This window comes from Pithys albifrons, chromosome 15 (assembly GCF_047495875.1).
Source record: "Pithys albifrons albifrons isolate INPA30051 chromosome 15, PitAlb_v1, whole genome shotgun sequence".
Taxonomy (NCBI): domain Eukaryota; kingdom Metazoa; phylum Chordata; class Aves; order Passeriformes; family Thamnophilidae; genus Pithys; species Pithys albifrons.
Window position 1 is genome coordinate 16002395 of NC_092472.1, and position 20167 is coordinate 16022561.

At 41.4% G+C, this 20167-nt stretch overlaps 1 protein-coding gene across 8 annotated transcripts in view; it reads left to right on the forward strand.

The window, feature by feature from the left end:
* FAM13B (family with sequence similarity 13 member B) overlaps positions 1 to 20167 on the forward strand; it is a 51587-nt gene that overhangs the window by 7175 nt on the left and 24245 nt on the right. For 7 of the 8 annotated variants that reach the window (XM_071570595.1, XM_071570601.1, XM_071570600.1 and 4 more), the window contains exons 2-7: positions 6630 to 6796; positions 7730 to 7920; positions 8384 to 8596; positions 11758 to 11935; positions 12489 to 12633; positions 15280 to 15440. In XM_071570595.1, the coding sequence (XP_071426696.1) occupies positions 7764 to 7920; positions 8384 to 8596; positions 11758 to 11935; positions 12489 to 12633; positions 15280 to 15440 (854 nt within the window). In that variant the 5' untranslated portion in view covers positions 6630 to 6796; positions 7730 to 7763. Of the gene's footprint in view, positions 1 to 6272; positions 6293 to 6629; positions 6797 to 7729; positions 7921 to 8383; positions 8597 to 11757; positions 11936 to 12488; positions 12634 to 15279; positions 15441 to 20167 lie in introns of those variants that run through there. The other variant, XM_071570599.1, reaches the window with a different exon arrangement.

Here is a 20167-nt window from a genome sequence, read left to right on the forward strand (position 1 = left end):
TAAGCTAATCTTGCTAGTTTTGAAACTTTTATTTTCAATAATTTTTCTTTTGACTACTCAAATTATTGATGAGTACTTAGATGTGATTGTTCTTTTTGCATGGAGGCTGTTCTGTGTCTCTTCACATTCAAGCACTTGCACAGCTCTGCGTGCTTTCAGCTGTGCTCTTGAGACAAGTGTTTGTCCTTTTCTCTGCCCTGGGTTTGTGGAGTGTTCTGTTGTTCTGTTTGTTTGTGGGGTTATTTTTCAGTTTGTCTTTCCTCCAAGGCCTGTCCCTTCCCTCACCTGCCCAACTTTGCAATTTTGACTGGGTTAATTCAAACGAGCAAAATACTCTGTTTTCACTTGTTAGCTGAACAGAAGCTGAAAATCAGCTGAGCAAAAGCTCCTTTCCCCAAAAGCAATTCATCCACTGGGAATGCCGACAGTAATTTGAGTATAAAAACCAGTCAGTGACAACTGGCACTGTCCTGACCCAACATTAACAAAAAGTCAGTTTCCTTTTATCTTGATGAAACTTAAAAGGAAGGAGAAGAGCACTGGTTGCCATTTTTTAGAAACATAAATGAAATAGTGTGTAGAACAGCAGTTGCCAAGTGGTCTGTGTGTTCTACAATGAGCTGCTACACGAGTGTTCCTGGGGAAGCCTCTTGCTCACACCTGGCATTGGCTCTGGTGATGTCATTGCATGAGGAGAGTCTGTGATTCCAACCTGGCATCTGTCCTAAGTTTTGGCCATCATTTAGAAATTCCTGACATCTGTTACAACTTTGGACATTTCCCAGGCACTCAGCAATAGGACAAGGGGGCACGATGGGCTCAAGCTCTGCCAGGGGAAATTGAAGTGGGAGAGCAGAAAAAAATTCCTTACAGAGAGAGTGCTCAGGGATTGGAATGGGCTGCCCAGAGAGGGGGTGGATTCCCCATCCCTGGAGGTTTTTTAAACTGAGATTGGCCGTGGCACTGAGTGCCATGATCTGGTAAAGGGACTGGAGTTGGACCAAGGGTTGGACTTGATGATCTCGGAGGTCTTTTCCAACCCAATCAATTCTATGATTCTGTGATTCTATGGATGTGGCACTGAGTGAGAATCCACCATGTCTTGATCCAACCATGTCTTGATCCAACCCTACTGTGATCACCAGCCCAGGGCACTCCATGCCCTGGGCTGGTGATCACAGTGGGGTTGAATCAAGGGTTGGATTGATGATCTCGGAGGTCTCTTCCAACCCAATCCACTCCATGATTTCAAACTTAGGAAAAAACTTCATTCTTTATTTTGATTTAACAATAAGTTTGCTACAGACATCCAGGGGACAGCACAGATTTTGTCTAGTTGTAAGTCATATAAGGAACATAATATGTTGTTTGTATCAAATATAGGGTAAGAAATGATGAGCTTTGAGACACTAGAGTGTTTTCTGTGGGATTTTACTTGTAAATAAACCTCCTTGTATTGTAGCAAAGGAAATTGGTTAAAACTTGGTTGTAATAACACCAAGGTCATGGGTTCAATCCCCTGTGTGGGCCATTGACTGAAGAGTTGGACTCGATGGTCCTTGTGGGTCCCATCCAGCTCAGACTAGTCTGGGATTCTGTGGATGTTGATCCTCTTGGTCTATGTGACTTTCAGCACCCAGAGTGCAGCGTGTGGGTGGCTCGCTGGGTCACAGCACTGCGGGCTCAGAAAGCTGAAAAACTTGAGGTGTATTTCCTGAGCAACAGGGGCAGGACTTTTTGTTGCCCTGTGACACTTTTTTCTTACCTTTAAAATACTAAATTTACCATTTATTTTATAGGTCTTACAAAAAAACCACTGGCAGTGTCTGCTAATGCCACGAAATAACATGTTAAAAGTCGAGCAGAGCAGCAGCTCCCTCTTATCTTGGGTTTGGCTTCAGAGACAATTTGAATTTCTTGCTAGATAGAACAAGCAAATAAAAGGAATTGCTTGAATAGTTGGACCTGTGGCAGAAGTTCTACAGGCAGAATTAATGTTTTTGTTCCTATGGCACAGTTTGTTTGCAACCTTTCCTTATTTTTACTTGTTGCTTCATTCCTTTGTTTTCAGGAAAGGTGGTGGAACCCCGAGGACTTTAATTTAAAGTGACACCCGTGTGTTGTTTGTAGTTCAGTCAGTAACATAAAAGCTGAACTAAATGCAAGTTTTCATAAGTATTGTCAAATATTAACAATTAGCCCCATATTCCCTGTTTTCTGTCCTGGCATTTTCTGTGTGGGGGTGAATTCTTTAATTGCCCAGATGAGTGAATGCCATTCTGTTGGCAAGTGAAGCTCATGGTGCTGCTTTCCCAGCAGACCCTGTGAAGAACTTGCCTTGATGAAAACCCCAAAACACAACAAAACTTTTTTTTAAAAACGTGTGAGAGCACAGAAATCCTCAGTACAGAACAAAACTGGGGTTTTACCCTCATGTGACATGCCTGGGCTCAACATGGTGCAAAGGACACAGAATGGTTTGTTCAGCCCCTTGTAAAATTGTGGCTTAATATGTGGCTATAATACAGTGTATTTATAGTTTTCTGTGTTTAAGTTTGGTAGGACATGATGGTAGCTTAGGGATGTTTTTAAATGTTGTAGTAATGAGGAGAGGAAGGAGATTGAGAAGGATGCAACTAGAAAATTTATGATAAAAAAATAACCTGATTGGTTTTCTTTTGTGTGTGTTTGTTTTTTTTTTTGTTTGGTTTTGATTTTGGTTTTTTGTTTTTGGTGGTTTTTTGGTTTTTCTGTTTGTTTCTTTTTTTGGTTTTTGGTTTTTTGGTTTTGGTTTTTTGGTTTTGGTTTTTTGGTTTTGGGGTTTTTGGGATTTTGTTTTTTGGGATTTTGTTTTCTGGGATTTTGTTTTTTGGGATTTTGTTTTTTGGGGTTTGGTTTTTTGGGGTTTGGTTTTTTGGGGTTTGGTTTTTTGGGGTTTGGTTTTTTGGGGTTTGGTTTTTTGGGGTTTGGTTTTTTGGTTTTTTTTTTGGGTTTTGGGCTTTTTGGGTTTTGGGGTTGTTTTGGGGTTTTTTGGGGTTTTTTTGGTTTTCTGGTTTTTTGTGTGTTTTTTGTGTGTTTTTTTGTGTGGTTTTTTTGTGTGGTTTTTTTGTGTGGTTTTTTTGTGTGTGTTTTTGTGTGTGTGTTTTTGTGTGTGTGTTTTTGTGTGTGTGTTTTTGTGTGTGTGTTTTTGTGTGTGTGTTTTTGTGTGTGTGTTTTTGTGTGTGTGTTTTTGTGTGTGTGTTTTTGTGTGTGTGTTTTTGTGTGTGTGTTTTTGTGTGTGTGTTTTTGTGTGTGTGTTTTTGTGTGTGTGTTTTTGTGTGTGTGTTTTTGTGTGTGTGTTTTTGTGTGTGTGTTTTTGTGTGTGTGTTTTTGTGTGTGTGTGTTTGTGTGTGTGTGTTTGTGTGTGTGTGTTTGTGTGTGTGTGTTTGTGTGTGTGTGTGTGTGTGTGTGTGTGTGTGTGTGTGTGTGTGTGTGTTTTTGGTTTAGTTTGACTTGGGGTTTTTTTGTTGCAACTTTATTTTCTTGGTAAGACTTGCAGAGCCTTTGGCTTGCGAGCTTGGGAAAGGGAAGCACATGTTCAAAAGGATCAGGACAGTATGGACAAAAGTAGGGATAGTTGGCTGAATGGGTCAGTTCCTGTTTTCTGAGATGTTTGATCATGGCAAAAAAAGTAAAAAAACTGCACAGCAATATTTAGTATTTGTAAAAGACTCCAGAAATAGTCCTGAAGGTCACGTATCGTGTCCCAGTTTTCCTACATGTCTGCACTGAAATGCTGCTCTTCCTGAGTCAGGGCAGGGCAAGTGGCAAAGCTTTTGATCCATATAACAAGTGGTGATATGATGTTTAATTATTAACAGTTTTACAATGTTGGAAACAGCAGGAAATAAAACTTGCCGGAAGTTGAATAACTTTTTTTAGAGTTTCCAGATTTTTCTAGACTTGGTAAATACCAGATGCATTGTATCATAGTTTGTGAAGATCATCCCACAGCCTGAACTAAAAGGGAAGAGACTTAAATGCTCTGAAAATAAACTGTTGCCTTTATAGGTGTGTATAAGTGTGTGTGAGAGGGTGAAAATGAGGCTTTCACTAATTATTCCAGGTGATGATAAGCCATATAAACCGTTGTTTAAAGTATAAGCTGGGATTGTAAATCCGGTTTTGCTCTAACAATGAGACAACCAGGCTGTTTCAGCTTCATTGTTACCTTGCCAAGCCAGTTCAAATAGAAGTCTGTCTTTTTTTCTTTGTTTTCATGTCTCCTGAATGAAATTAATGTTCAGGCAGCTGTTTGTCTGCAGCACCTGCTGACTGACAGTGGCTGAGCCTTCAGCAAACTGAGCAGAGTTACCTCTGCTGGCAAAGCTGCACCTCAAGAGTGTTCATTTGGTGCTGAATTATAAAGAAGTGGTTACTTCTAATTTGGTCTCCCTGTTAGGTGAGGTTTGTTTTGAAGTTTTGTTTGGTGTGGCAGATCCATCAAAGGTTTTCTGCCCTCAACCCCAGAGTTGGTCAGAGTGAGATTTCTCATTTATTGTGGACAGGCTGACCTGAGAAAATAGACTTTGTGCATCTTCATGTTTTAAAATTTGCATGATATATTGGGATTGATTGTGTTGAGTTCCACTGAGTACATCAAAACATACAGGAAACCTTCATAAATGACAGGAGAGCCATGAATTGCAGCTGCCTCACTGTGGGTATCTGGCAGGATCTTTTAGTAGCCAAGACTGCACAATATCAGATTTGAACATGATTGGTTAAGAAAACCCTGCAAACAAACAAAAAATTAAAACCTGTTGACTGCAATACAACCCTTTATTTTCTGTTGCCAGCTCACCTGGAATTGTGATCTCAGACCAGGATTCACTTGTGTGACACACAACAGATTTACAATCTGTGTGTAATACAAGACAATAGACAGAGACAGAAGGCAAAGAGCAGGAGAGAATATTGGTCAGTGTTGCTTACAATAATAGTTTAAACACCTTTAAGCCTGAGATGAGCTCAGTTGGTTAATACTTGGTTGCAATAATGCCAAGGTCATGGGTTCAATCCCCTGTGTGGACCAATGATTTGAGAGTTGGACTCAGTGGTCCTTGTGAGTCCCTTCCAACTCAAAATAGTCTGTGAATTCTTTGAATTCTTCATCAAATAATTGAAAAGCAGTTGTTAAAATGTTACTTAACAGTTGTAAGCACCATTGCCTCAGGTGGGAGCTCTGGGTGCAAACAACCCTGATAACATATTTCTTCGTCTAGGCCTCAATGCAAGAAAATACTGAGGAGGTTGAAGGAGTCTTGTACAGAGCTCATGACCAGCTCCCCCAGCTGTGGGTGCAGTTTGGGAGGATTGGGAGCAGGAAAACTGCTTTGTGCAAACTCTTGGAAGGACTCTGGATTCCTGTTGTCGTTATTTGGGCAGTGAGAGGGATGGGCTCTGAGGGCTTTGAAGGGCAGGCTGGAGCTGATTTGTTCTGATGTGGAAGAGCAGCAAGGGCTGGTGTGGGGGAGCACAGAGAGGGAGGGTCCTTGTCTCAGTCCATCGTATCAATCTCCAGTTATGAAACAGAAGGTTTCAGACCCTGAGGTCAGCTCAGTTGGTTAAAACTTGGTTGTAGTAACACCAAAGGTCACGGGTTCAATTCCCTATGTGGGCCATTGACTTAAGGGTTGGACTTTTGATGATCCTTGTGGGTCCTTCCAACTCAGAATAGTCTGTGATTCTGTGTGGTACATAAACTTTAAAGTTGTGAAGAGCCTTTTTATTGTCTGTTTTTGGTGGGGTGTGTTGTGTGTGTGTCACAAGCTGCTTTTACCCAGTTGTTGAGTACACTGGGACCAGGTGATGAGTGAGATCAAAGGGCTGAGGTGCCTTTTGATTCTGGACTTCATATCAGCTGCTCTGTGCCAGGAGGCTGCAATGTAAATTTTTGATCCCACAGAACATTATCAAAGCTATTGCTGTGGTTTGTAGCTGTATCGAGAGCTGAGAACATGAAAAATGTCCACCTAATCTGGATGCAAAATGAAAGGTGGCAAAAGTGTGGGTGTTTCTGTGGAATGTGACTTGGGGGGAGTTGCTGCCTGTATCAAGATCTGATGATCTCTTGGACTTTGATCCGGCAGTTGCGACACGTAATCAACTTCCTAGACAAGACCATCAGTGCTGCTGAAACTGGGTGACTCAGTTAGAACTTTGGTTTTGGTCTTGCAGTTTTAAGATGCTGTATTAAATCAGTGCTTCAGATACTTTTAAAAAATTTACAGCCATTAAATATTTCAGTGTGGTAGGTACTCTAAAACACTTGTGTCTAACCTACTTAATGCTCCTTGATTCTTTGGAAGAGGATTGAATGAGTCTGCAAATTATTTCTTAATTGTTAACACTTGGATGCCCCGTGCTGACTTTCACTTCAGGTTTGGTTAACTCCTGAGTGAAAAAAGGGCTTTGCTGTTTTGGGTGCTCTGTCCTGAGCTGAGCTAATGTGGGTCTTTTATGCTTTCCTGTTCAGAACAAGAAACTGATGACTTGACAGGAATTCCTCAAATGTGATGTTTCGACTTGTGACTGAGTTTAAAACTGTTGAAAACTTTATGGTCTAATAATATTTTCCTTATTTTCAGATTAACTGCTGAAGTACTGATCGAGTTCTGCTATTCTTCAATGAGGAACTACAGGCTGATCTTTTGCCATAATCTTAAACAACCATAAATGACAAAAGAATGCTTGGTCAGTGAGGGCAGCTGGCGCAGAAAGTGTTTTTCAAACTCTGCTGTTTAAGTACTCTGAGGTGGGTTTCTTAAATTATTTTACTGGAATACAAAAAGAAAGTGTGGATTTCAAGATGCCTAATCTATTAAAATTTATCCAGAAATGAACAGAGGATTTGTTTGGTTTCAGTGCTTTGACTAACAGCACGTACTTCATGTTTTCTGTGTCAGCCTCTATGGAAGTGACTACTTGCATTTAAACAAGTATTTTTTTTTCTTTTTATGTTTATATTGATGGGACAGTGTTTACTTTGCTAGTAGAAATATTTTGGTTTTGACAGGATCACAGTTTAACTGAGTGACTGACAGTGATACCTTTATCTGTCCAGATCCTTTATCAAGCAAAGACTTGGAAGTAAAAGCTTGATACAAGAATAGCATCACTGAGCATCTGGAAACTAGTTTTGGGGGTTTTATGTTCAGTAGAACTTTTAATTTGATGCAGGTATTTGAAACTTTATTATGTAGACCAGAAAATGCCAAATACATTAGAAGTTGATTGCAGTGCTGTTGTGTATCACGATAATTAATCATTTCATGTAACTGAAACTTGGGGTTTGAGTTTGGTGTCATCCACTGGTTTCACTTCCTGTTGAGAGGCTTTTGTGTTGAGTTCTGAAAGCCTGAATGCTGTTAGAAAAGGTGCTGAGGAACCCACCTTTCCCAAAGTACCTTAGAGCTTTATTAGCAATGTTGTAACCAGAATTTTCTGCATTTCCTTTGTTGCTCTGTGTGTTCTTGTCAGTCCTGGACAGAACACCTCAGTGACAGTCATTAGTTGAGTTAGCTGTGATTGGAGTCATTACAGAAATGTTCATTAGATCAGTGAACTGCTGGAGACAAACTGGAGAATATTTGCATTTCACAATTAAAACAGACTGTGTTACAGGTCAGTGCTTTCAACAGCATACACTGAACTGTGTTTCTTGGTTTTAATTCCATTTCTTTGACAGAAAAGACAGCTTTGATTTTTGGCTGCAAAAAGATATGAGGAAGAGCTCCTCCCCTTCCTTGAGTAACTGCAACTCTGTTCTTGCTAACAAAATATTTGGAATTCCACTTGATGAGCTGCAGCAAGAAGGGCAACCTGACAATGAGGTTCCATTCATAGTCCGCCATGTCGTGGACTACATTGAGGAACATGGTATGTACTGCCTTGCTGGACTTCAACCATGCACTGAACTGTTCTTTGTGACAGTTTGATCCAGGCTCCTTCTAGATTAGAATAGATTGGGGGTTTTGAAGAGTACTAATTGGATGTGATTTGGCTGTTTTGGGTTTTTTGGTGATGTTTCATTTCTTTACTCCTCCTGTTCTGTCTGATTGTTATGTTTTCTAGCCCAGAGTAAGGCAGTAAGCTCAGCAGGGCACCTCGTAAGAACTGCTGTGGTTTAGGAACTGCTCACATTTACCTTGTTATTTTATTGTTAACTGGGCATGAGAATGTGTGTGTTGGGAAAAGACTGCTGGAAGTCTTGCAAAGCTGCTCCATAAAGTGTTCCCCTCAGTGTGAGAGCTGTGCAGATCTGATTATCACTATTTCTTTCTGGTACACTTGCCTGTATTGGATCTAAAACTTCATTTCTGCAACTTCTTTTCTGCCTCAGGGGGTCTGGAACAAGAAGGACTTTTCCAAGTCAATGGGAATGCTGAGACAGTGGAGTGGCTTCGGCAGCGATACGATAATGGAGAAGATGTGGACCTGGTTAAAGAGGCAGATGTACCCTCAGCCATCAGCCTTCTTAGAGTTTTTCTTCAAGAACTTCCAGAGCCAGTTATCCCAGGCAGTTTGCACACACATTTGATGCAGCTTTCTCAAGGTAACAACCATTTTTGATTTGGTGTTTGTATTTTGTGATTTTAAGAGTAAAACCCAGTATTGAGTTGGGATTTGTAGTGGCACTAGGGTGGGTGTCTTTGGTGCTCTGTGTAATAATGTGTGTATCAGGAGGCCTTTTCTAAGCATAAACCCCCAATAAATTGGTCTTTTTAGGGAGCTCAGTCAGGGTTCAAAGGCAGGGTTTATCTGTCATGGAGGAAAATGGAGAGGCTGCCATGAGTCCTGCTGGTTAGTTCTGAATATTCCATGTTCCTGAGTGGGAATGCTGGAACACTGGTCGAAGTGTCACACACTGGAATCAAAGCTGTTGGACAATTTCCCACCACTGATGCTTTGGAAGTACCAGGGAATCATAGAATGGATTGGGTTGGAAAAGACCTCCAAGATCGTCAAGTCCAACCCTTGGTCCAACCCCACTGTGATCACCAGCCCTGGGAGTGCCCTGGGCTGGTGATCACAGTAGGGTTGGATCAAGATGTGGTGGATTCTCACTCAGTGCCACATCCATAGAATCACAGAATTGACTGGGTTGGAAAAGCCCTCTGAGATCATCAAGTCCAACCCTTGGTCCAACTCCAGTCCCTTTACCAGATCATGGCACTCAGTGCCACGGCCAAGCTGTTTCAAAACCTCCAGGGATGGGGAGTCCACCCCCTCTCTGGGCAGCCCATTCCAATGCCTCAGCACTCTCTCTGGAAAGAATTTTTTTCTGCTCTTCAACTTCAATTTCCCCTGGCAGAGCTTGAGCCCATCGTGGCCCCTTGTCCTATTGCTGAGTGCCTGGGAGAAGAGACCAACCCCCACCTGGCCAGAACTTCCCTTCAGGAATGTCTTTGCTTCTCCCTTATTTCCTCTCAATTTCACTTACTCTGTCCGTGTTTTTGTGGCACTTAAAAGTTTTGTATAGTGGAAAAGGGATCTCAAGTCCCATACTCATATTTGCTCTCCCACTGTGAATTGTTTTCAGCTTAAAATTCATTTGTAGGAGGACAAAACCACCTGTCACCAGCATATTGTTATTGCTAAATATGTTTTTTCTTATACTGCAAAAACTTGCCCTTTCAAACTGACACCCATATGGCACAGTTATTTTCTTTACCAATTCCCAGCTTGTGTCTCCATATCCACCCTCCTGGGCCTTTTGGCCTCTGCTGTGTTGAGTGATGTTGGAATTGGTTCATGACTTGGCTATTACAAGCAGGAACGTCCACCAAGGGTCCAGCCCTGGTTGTGTCCCTGCAGCAGGAGTGTTGTTCCTGCTCCTGTTCCAGTGTCAGTTCAGAACTTCTGTTCAAGTGCTGGGCTTTTTTGGCTTTGTAAGACACATTTTTGTTCCATTTAATTTCCTGTTGTTAAGTTTATTCCTGATAAGAATTTGATGGTGCTTGTGATAGTTCTGTTTGTTTGAAGTGGGAATTGGTTGTAGGAGGAGTAGGTTCAGCAGAGTTTTCATGTGCTGATACTCTGTATTCACCAAGTGCTAAACTGGAGCATCCTCTGCACCAGTGAAGCTGCTTCATTTTCCTCTCCTGAATATCCTGGTTTTCTTTAATTGGGTTTGGCTGTTTGATAGATATGGCTCAGTTGGTTCCAGAATTACATAACCAGCTGCATTTTAGGAGGAATTTCTTACAGAAGTGCAGAAGGTGGTAATTGTGGATGATCCATATGTTAGTTCTGGTCTTCCCCTTCTTCAGCTGTCCTTTATATTGTTAGGTCAGGCTTAGCTCTCAAAACAAGTAGTGATGCAACAAGGTGTGGCCTGTATAAATCATTACAGGCCCATTACCTGCAGGTGTCTCCTCAAAGACAGGTCATTTTGGTAATTGAAGTGTGGATTTGACCCCATTGCTCAAGGCCACCTGTCCCAGAGGTGTGTGCCCAGCTTTAGTGTCAGAGGGCTTCAGGTGGAGGTAAGAATGTTCTGCTTTTTAGACTCTGGTTGTTGTTTAGAACTTAAATTTCAGGATAGGTTGGTTAGACAGAACATGGGGTGTGTGCAAGGTGGTCTGACTATCACCTCCCTCTTCCTTTCATTTTCAAGGTCTACATGGTGAAAGTCCTTCTTAAAGTATTTTTTTTCTGTTCTGTTTCCAATACTCATTTCTGCAGTAGAAACTAACAATAAGATACTAATTTTACTGAGTTCCTGTGTTGAGACTATTTTCCTGTGCCTGGTTGCCTGAATTCAGCTGCTGTAAATGTTGACTGACTGAGCAAGTGAAATCTGTGCAGTTACTGCTTGGTGTTACTGTGCTTATACAACAGGGAATTTACTCACTCTCTGCTTTGATATTAAGGACTAGGATGTCTCAGCTCTCTCATCTGGAGAGGCAGAGTGATGGCTCATCACCCTCAGACATACTTTTCCCTTTCTAACTGATCTCAGAAGAGTTTTCAAGTGTCTGAGAAAGAAGGGGTGAGGTATCTCTCTATCAATTTTTCTCCCATTTTGCTTTTCCCTGACGTTTCTTTTCCTATAAATGTAATTTCTCAGTTAGGTACAGACAGTTGTAAACTCTTTGAACCTTGTTGCCTGTGAGGCTGATGATGCAGCAAATGAGATTTACAGGGAGATATTCTGATGAACGATGGAGTGAAGTGGGGTGAGAATGAAGAGGTTTTATGGTGACCCTTTTTCAGATCTGAAATTGTCTCAACAAGCTCCAAGCTAAGCCTGTGTGAAGATGATTGCATTTGGGTTTATCAGCTAAGTATTATAAAAGCAAGAAGAGTGGTGAGATGGGATGCTTTTAAAGTGTCAAAGAGCTGGTCTGATAGAACAACTTGACTAGATTGAGGTTTGCTGCCTGTCTCTGGAGCTGTTGGTGTCTCCAGAGCTCTTCTAAAAAGCAATTGTTACATAACAGAAACATACAGAGGAGTTTGTCCCATGAAATCAGAAACTTGAGTGAGTTTTCATTGGGGAAAATGTGCTGAAAAATACTGACTGGATTTCCCAGAGGAGAATATGGTGGAAATTCTTGAACAAATGCAAGTCAGTTCTGACATTTTAGGCTGTGGTTTGACCACACTAGATATATTTCAGAAGTAATTATTGTCAGAGAAAAAGCTGATCGATATTGAATATAAAAAAGCAGATATCTTATTTGTGATTAAATATTTTTATTCTTTTTTCAGATTACAATAATGAAGATGAGTTTGGAAGAAAGCTGAGGTTCCACTTGCAGCAGCTTCCACCTGTTAATTACAGTTTGTTAAAGTTCCTGTGTAAGTTTTTGGCTAACGTGGCATCACATCATGAAGAAGTTTGGTCAGCAAGTTCTTTAGCTGCAGTCTTTGGCCCGGATGTTTTCCAGTAAGTTAATTATAAAAGTTAATGAAGTTTCTGTGTGAGTTTGAGTGGATGTCTGGAGTTTCATTCCTAGTCCATGAGCAACAGTAGCAAGTACACTGTGTGGTTTCACAATTTTTGCTTGCATTTAAACAGCAACTTGTCTATGAGCTGTGGCATTAGAAACCACTGATGGATTGTTGCATTACTTATTCTGAGGTTCAAATATTTTAGTCATAGTGTGTAAGGTTAATATTTGTGGCAAGAAAATAGCTCTGGGAGAAGGCTGTTAAAGTATCAGCTTCTCCTGGTCTTCCTCTCTACAGGAAAATACTTGAATTTTAAATATTCTTCATAAAAATTTCATTGACTAAACAGTTATTGCTTCATTTTTAAATACAGTATAGAGCTCTATAATGCAGTAGCTTGAAGGCAAATGTGGATTTATCTGTGTTCAGAATGGATATGGGATAAAGGTGTGGAATGTAGCCCGTAGTCAAGGACATCATCCACAGGAGTTCTTTGGGGAAACAGTTGGATTTGGAGTTTTAAACTAAAACACTCTTTAAATCTTTAGCATTTACACAGATGTGGAGGATCTGAAAGAACAAGAAATTGTTAGCAGAATTATGGCGGGGCTTCTGGAGAACTACTGTGAGTTTTTTGAAAATGAAGAGGAAGATTTTTCATCTACAAATGATTTAAGCTCAATAACTGAGCAGGTAAGAATATTTTGAACGACAATATGTTATCACTTAACTATCTGTTAAAACACATTTGTGATTATGAAAGATAGTTTAGTTTCCTGCAAACTGACAAAACCTGGCATTTTCCTAATTTTCTTAGTGCTTGTCAAACTGTTGCTTTTATAGTAAGTGTAGCTGTGCTGTTGAGAAAAATGCATAGAAACGAAACCAACATTGATACCCTGCCCAACACAGACATTGTTATGCCATATAAACAGTCCAGCTTTCTAAGTACCTATTTAGGAATGTACTGCTTTTGAACCAAATGAAGAACTAGGCTGTTGTTGGTCTTGGTCAACAGGACTTTTGGGTGTGTCTGACAGAAACATGCAGGGTCTCACACTCTGCTTGATGTTATCAGTGGTGTTTTCCTAAGCCAAAGTTTTTAAGGGATAATTTTGAGACTTCAAAATGATGTATTGATGTATTTTGTGTAAATCATAGAATGGATTGGGTTGGAAAAGACCTCGGAGATCATCAAGTCCAACCCTTAGTCCAACTCCAGTCCCTTTACCAGATCATGGCACTCAGAGCCACGGCCAATCTCACTTTCAAAACCTCCAGGGATGGGGAATCCACCCCCTCTCTGGGCAGCCCATTCCAGTGCCTGAGCACTCTCTCTTCAAAGAATTTTTTTCTGATCTCCAACTTCAATTTCCCCTGGCAGAGCTTGAGCCCATCGTGCCCCCTTGTCCTATTGCTGAGTGCCTGGGAGAAGAGACCAACCCCCACCTGGCCAGAACTTCCCTTCAGGCAGTTCCAGACAGTGCTGAGGTCACCTCTGAGCCTCCTCTTCTCCAGGCTAAACACCCCCAGCTCCCTCAGCCTCTCCCCACAGCACTTGTGCTCCAGTCCCTTCTCCAGCCTCGTTGCTCTTCTCTGGCCCCGCTCCAGCCCCTCAATCTCTTTCCTGAACTGAGGGGCCCAGAACTGAACACAACACTCAAGGTGTGGCCTCCCCAAGGCAGAGTCCAGGGGAAGGGTCACTGCCCTGGGCCTGCTGGCCACGCTAGTTTTGATAAAGAGGAGAAAGGATAAATAACAGGCAGTTGCTGGGCAAGGTAATGAGAAACACGAAATTAATAAAGTCTCTCTAACGAACCCTGCTGTATTTAGGGAGACAAGTAAGGCAAGTGCTGGGGCAGCTGGTTGCCTGCTCTGCCCTGCAGCAGACACTGGTCTGGTGTGCCAGGCGTGGGCAGCGGGCGCTGGTGGGGGGGGCTGCCTGTGCTTCGTGAGCAAACGCTGCAGCTTTGCCAGGTTTGCTGCCTCGAGCTCTGCATGGGCATGGCTGGCCCTGAGACCTGCCCCAGCCCTGCTGTGCTCAGGGAGTGCTGAAGGGCTGGGGCTCCTCAGCCGTGGCCTGGGGCAGCCCCTGAGCTGGAGCAGCTGCTCTGTGACCAGAATGGGTCTGAGCTCTCCTGCTCTGCAGTCACTGACTTGGCTATGTATCATTGTGTGTTTTAGCAAAAGCATTTCCCAATGTTTGGTGTGTGGTTTGGTTTGTTGCCCTCAGCTGGTGGGGTGTCCCTTTAATTTCGTGGTGTCTCCACCAGATGTCAACAGTGCTCTGCTGTCGGGGCTGGGGCCGTGGGGACAGAAGGGCCGCTGTCCCTGCTGGGCACAGCCCCCCTGGCACTGCCCCAGTGCGTGGGTGGCCTTGCCTTTGCTCCACTGGCACATCCTCTTGCAATTACAGACGAAAACCAGGGATAAATGCGTTTCTTGCCTGGAATGTAGTGCCATATAACATGTAACACCCCTTTTAAAAATAAACAAGTACTTCCCCTCTGCCTTCTTTGTAATCTTAAATTTTTAAATTTTGAATTTTTCTTAATTTCATGCTTTTGTTTTGCATTCATGTGGCAGGTACTATAAAGCATATTTTCTTGAGGCTGCTCCTTTCATTTTTGGATTTGCAAGTTTGGGAGATCAGTAACGAATCACAGAGAGGCCTTGGGAGTCAAACAATCCCTTTGTTTTGTTTATGTTTTCCTATTTTAGGCATAGTTGCTTTTTAAAAGATGAAGGTGGTGCCCAGAGTTGCCAGTTGGCTATATTGTTTTACTTTTAAAGTTGGTTATATTTTGCTACTTCAGTAAAAACATCTGTTTGGAAACAGAGAAACAAAACCAGACAAGAGGCTTCACAGGAGCTTTGGAAGTGTTCATTCAGGGCTTTAAAGTTTGGATCATTCAGGGCTTTAAAGTTTGGATTCTCAGACCTCTGTGTTGAAAAGGTTTGAAAAGGCTTCTGGTACATGAACAAGGCTTCCTATGGACCAGAGGAGAATGATCTGTTTTATACAAAGAAGGAGAAAGGTTCTGTGCTTTGTGACTTCAGCGTGGTTGGGATTGCGTTGTTTCTTGATTCTGTGTTCATTTATGGCCTTGGAGGTGGTGCCTCCTTTCAGTTCTTGTCCAGTGTTTCAGAAGTAGCTTTTTAATGATGTGGAATTTATGGTTTTACCGAAAAGCAAGTCTAGTGTGCCTATTTTTTCTAAAATTGAAAAATGTTCCTCTCTTACACATACGTCACTTTCATACTTCTCATGTTCTTTTAATTCCCTCAGCCTCTTATAAGGAACTTTCAACCCATTAACTTGGATTAAATCTCTTTTAGATCAATGATCTCTTGGAAGAAGAGGAAGATGTAAAGCTTGAGCAGTCTGAAGAGCTTCCAGAAGATGGCACAGAGAAACCTGTTGATGAAAGGCCAGCTGTGGTGCACCTGGATGTGACAGGGGGTCTCTCGGATTCCAGGACTGTTTCAGCATCAACAAGGTAACTCTGTCCTGCCTTGGAGTTTGGATTTAAAGTTTGGGTTATAATTTATTCTCTCAAACAAGAAAGCTGTCAGAATTTTCTCATAAGTGGTGGTGTCTACAAACTGAAGCTTTAGAAGTAGGTGCAGTTCCTATAATAGTAAAATACAGATTAAAATGACCGTTCCCAAATTCAGACTGGATTAAATACAGTGATTTATGCAAAGTAAAAAGGGGATATTTTAGTCAAACTATAAAGTGGTATTTAAACAGTAAATTGTAGCAGAAATAGAGTCTGCATAGGGTGGATGCAAAGCCATTCTGTACCATCTTTCAGTGGGAAATCCTGGGACTGTCTCTTGCCTCGTGCTGGTGGAGAGCTGTGGGCAGGTTTGGAAGCTGCACAGTGTGGTACAGGGAGGAATGTTGGAGTGGGGGGAGTCAGCTTTTAAGAGCCATCTTCATAAAGGAAATGCATAAATGTAAAATACTTCCTTTTGAGAGCTCATTTGCACTTGCTTGTGATACACAAGGTTTTATTTTGAAGGCTGCTTTACTTGTACTTAGAGTTTACATCACACAGATGGTTTTACCTCTTCCCCTCCACAGCGTGTGTTTGGTATGGGAACTGCATGTAGGGACTTGTAGGGAGGGGTGAGGAGGAATCTGTAACTAAAGTGTGACTAAAAGCCAAAGAAATGTAGGGAAAATCACAAGCAGGTTCCTGCCTAAGAATGATTAATTTCAAGAATGATTTTGGGTTGAAATCTGTTCAGTTACTGCTGCACATTTCCTTCTATGTCAGGGCAAGCAGTTGTAAAATATAAAATAATGAGAGAAACATGATTCTGTTTTGTAATTTAAATTATGCTTGAGTAGTTAATTATCTTTGTCAGCAGTAAAACTGTTTAATTTTAGTTTGGGCTAAATTAAAAAAAAAAGTTGCAGTTGAACTATTCACAGGTTGCTTGTGGAATGTGTAAACACAGCAGTAGTGACAAAACTCTACGTGTTTGAGTTTAAATTGAATAGCCCGAAGAGGAAAACATTTTTACTCAATGTTTAAGGTTAATTAAAAATTATTAGGTATTAATTATGGTTGGCATTTTGCATAATTTGTGGGAAAGGATAAAGAGGAATCCTGTAGAAGAAGGAGAATTTTGACTATAAATCCAGAACAACTGTATGAAACATTTAAGAATAAAATAAAGTGAAAGAGAAAATATGTTTTATTAGACTTTTAACCAGTATAAATACTATAAATATTTTCCCAAACCTAAAGGCTTTTATGTAGGTATTTAATGGCTTTTTTTGGTCTTAGATTCTCGATGTAAAAAGAAATAAATAAAAAAGCAAATGTTGCTTCAGGTTTTATTTGGATTATTTATCCTTGTGTTGACACAGAGGCTATGGCAGGTTATATGTAAAGGATGAGGAGAAGCAGATCTTAAACATGATTCTCGTAGTTCCCTGACGTGGAGTTTTGGTGCCTTTTTACTGTTAGATTTTGGGAACTGAATATCTGTGTATTTAGTGTTTCTGTGGAGAGAAGGAAAAGAATGCTGAAGTTGCATGTTAAATATTGGTTATCTTGATTCCTGCAATGGGGCATCTGACCTTCCTCCTGGTTGTTTGGACTGCAACTTGTTTGTGTTTGCTCACTCCCTTTTTTCTCTGCTCATTCTGTTTGTGCTTTCTGAAACCTGTGACCTTCCTGCTCTGCAGGTGTTAATTTGACTTTGAGTTAGAGATCAGGGGAGAATGTGGGTAATCATTAATGCAGTTTGATTTAGTGGCTGCTTGCAAATGGCATTTAAAATAACCGTGCTGGGTGATCCTGGAGGACGTTCCCCACCCAGGGAGCATTTGTTGCACACAGGTTGGAGTTGTGTGCATGGAGAGGAAACTTCTCCTTTACCAGGAGCCTTTTCCCTGTGGCTCTTTAGGTTTTGTGTCCTGTCTTCTGGAGAAAAGAATCGTAGAATGGATTGGGTTAGAAAAACCCTCCGAGATCATCAATCCAACCCTTGATCCAACCCCACTGTGATCACCAGCCCAGGGCATGGAGTACCCTGGGCTGGTGATCACAGTGGGGTTGGATCAAGACATGGTGGATTCTCACTCAGTGCCACATCCATAGAATCACAGAATCATAGAATTATAGAATGGATTGGATTGGAAAAGACCTCTGAGATCATCAAGTCCAACCCTTGGTCCAACTCCAGTCCCTTTACCAGATCATGGCACTCAGTGCCATGGCCAAGCTCAGCTGAAAAACCTCCAGGGATGGGGAATCCACCCCCTCTCTGGGCAGCCCATTCCAATGCCTGAGCACTCTCTCTGCAAAGAATTTTTTTCTGTTCTCCCACTTCAATTTCCCCTGGCAGAGCTTGAGCCCATCGTGGCCCCTTGTCCTATTGCTGAGTGCCTGGGAGAAGAGACCAACCCCCACCTGGCTGGAACTCCAAAATCCCTGACTTGGCATTGCAGATGAATTTTAAGACATGCTGTTGAAATAACTACTTCAGACTCCTTCTCTGTCATTATTCATAGTTTTTCATCACTGTGCATTGCCAAGCAGTGTTTGCTGCACTTGTGCAGTTCATCTCAAACACTGTCAGTCAGAAGTCTGATACAAAACTCTTTGTTTGGGGCTTCTCAAAATGATATGTGTAAAAATACAACATGTAAGTTGTATAAACAGTTTGCTTTCTTTCTATTAAATGCAGTGAGAAGGGCAATGCTCTCGCTGCTTCTGTGATATTTTTATTAACCCTTTTGTGGTTTAATTGGCTCTGATCAGAGAGGGGTGATAATATCAACAGCTACCAAGTGAGACAAAATGCACAGTAAGGCTGACCAAAGAGAACTGCTGGAAAATACATTATTATTTTAGCACAGCACTGTTTTTAACTCCCTGCTCCATGCTGGAAAATCTGTAAACAACACGTTAGGAAAGCTTTCAAGTGGTGATTGGGCAGCTTATTGTCAGGAGTGACCTCATGTTGCAGTCGATTTCTATTTAGACTGCAGGGTTTAGTGCAGCACTCAGGAGTGCCAGCCCTGCCAGCACCATGCACAGCCAGCAGCCCACAGCTCCCCTCGCTGCCTTCCACATCAGGCATTTCTACATCAAGTGCTCACTCGGGGTAGCAAAGATAATCAGGATGGCCTGTAAAGTTCTCCTGCACAGGTAAATTATGCAAGGAAAAATGTTTTGATACGATTGCTGGTAGTGCTTTAACTTTGAGATTATGTGAGATTTTGGAGTTCGTGTTTTGGAGATTCTTTAGTCTCATAATATGTCAGAACTGATTATTTTAAGGAGAAAGAAGAATCTGTGTACAGTCAGGATATTACCAGGGAAAACTTTGACATATTTTATTTCTAGTTAATGTATTTTTCTACTCAAGGTATGTTTTTACTGGGACCTTCTGTGGGTAGGGAGGGATTCTCAGAGTGGGTTGGCATTATGAAACAAAGATGTTTACCTTTCTGTGTCTTGCTGTGTCATGCTGCGTTCAGGCTCTGTCTGGCAGTGTAAATTACAGCTTTTAAAAGTATCCCTGAACTGTGGTACGGGAGTTGTAGTGGCTTTTCAGCTAAGACTGACACATTTCTTTCAGAAAGTGCTTAATTGCTAAAGGGATTAGCTGAAGATGGGAGATACTCTTTATGTAGTAAGAGGATTCTCCAGGCTTTGCAATAGTGCTGGTTTATGCACACCTTTTCTGAGTCCCTCTGATGCACCTGAAGGTGTTGAATCAAAGCACTGAGAACTGTCCTGTGTGTGCTGGGGGTTGAATGTTACACACTGAGATGGAAAATTTTGTTGTGACCCCTGTCTGGAATCATCTGGATTCTTTGGAGAGATGAGTTTGATCCTCCCCACTCTTGACACAGATCTTCATTGTCTCAGGGGTAAAATAAAAGGATTTCAGGTCATCAGTTTCCTATAAATAGTGTTTGTACTTGTGCCCTTGACTTGAGTTTTTCTTGCTCTCTTTTAAACTAGAGTGTTGCAGTGATCTGTGCTCTGATTGCCTCTTTTTTTTCTTCCAATGTGTCCTAAGAGTGACTGTTTTAATTTCACTGTACACAGTTGTGTTTAGTACCTTCAGACTGTAACTATCCTTTTATAATGCAGCTTTTGTAGAACTTACTGAGATGGATACTTAAAACTATGGGGTTTGTGTTTTGAAATATTACTGGTGTTTTTGCTGAGATTCTTGCTCTTGCTTCTCTCTCATCTTGTTCATGAAGCTGAACTTAAAACTTCATATCTTCATTTTTTTATTTCAAGTATTGTAAAAAAAATGTATTTATCAAAAAATTTAGTTTGTACAAGTAGTAGGGCTATGCTGAGCTTCTGTGAACTGAAATGCCAGTAAAATTAAACTATCTCTACTAGTCTTTTACTGGAAACTAAAATACCAAATTCCAGTGTGTTCCCTCTAAGTTTGATCCAGCAGTTTTGAAATCAGTGGCCACAAGATCTGGCTTCTCTATCAGGTGTTTTAATTTCCCCAAGCTGTGTCTGCTTTGAAGTCGAGTGCTGCCTGTCCTGTCAGTGCTTTTGGAATAGATCAGCTTTTATTTTTCACCCAGGCAAACATACTCAAATCATAAAATGAACTTGATTCACCAGCAAATTTCTATTAAAAAATGGAAGAAAAGAAATTAAAAGCCTCTGTGAGCACCTCCTCGTTCAGTTGTGCCCTGGTGGGTTTAAATGCAGTTCACTCC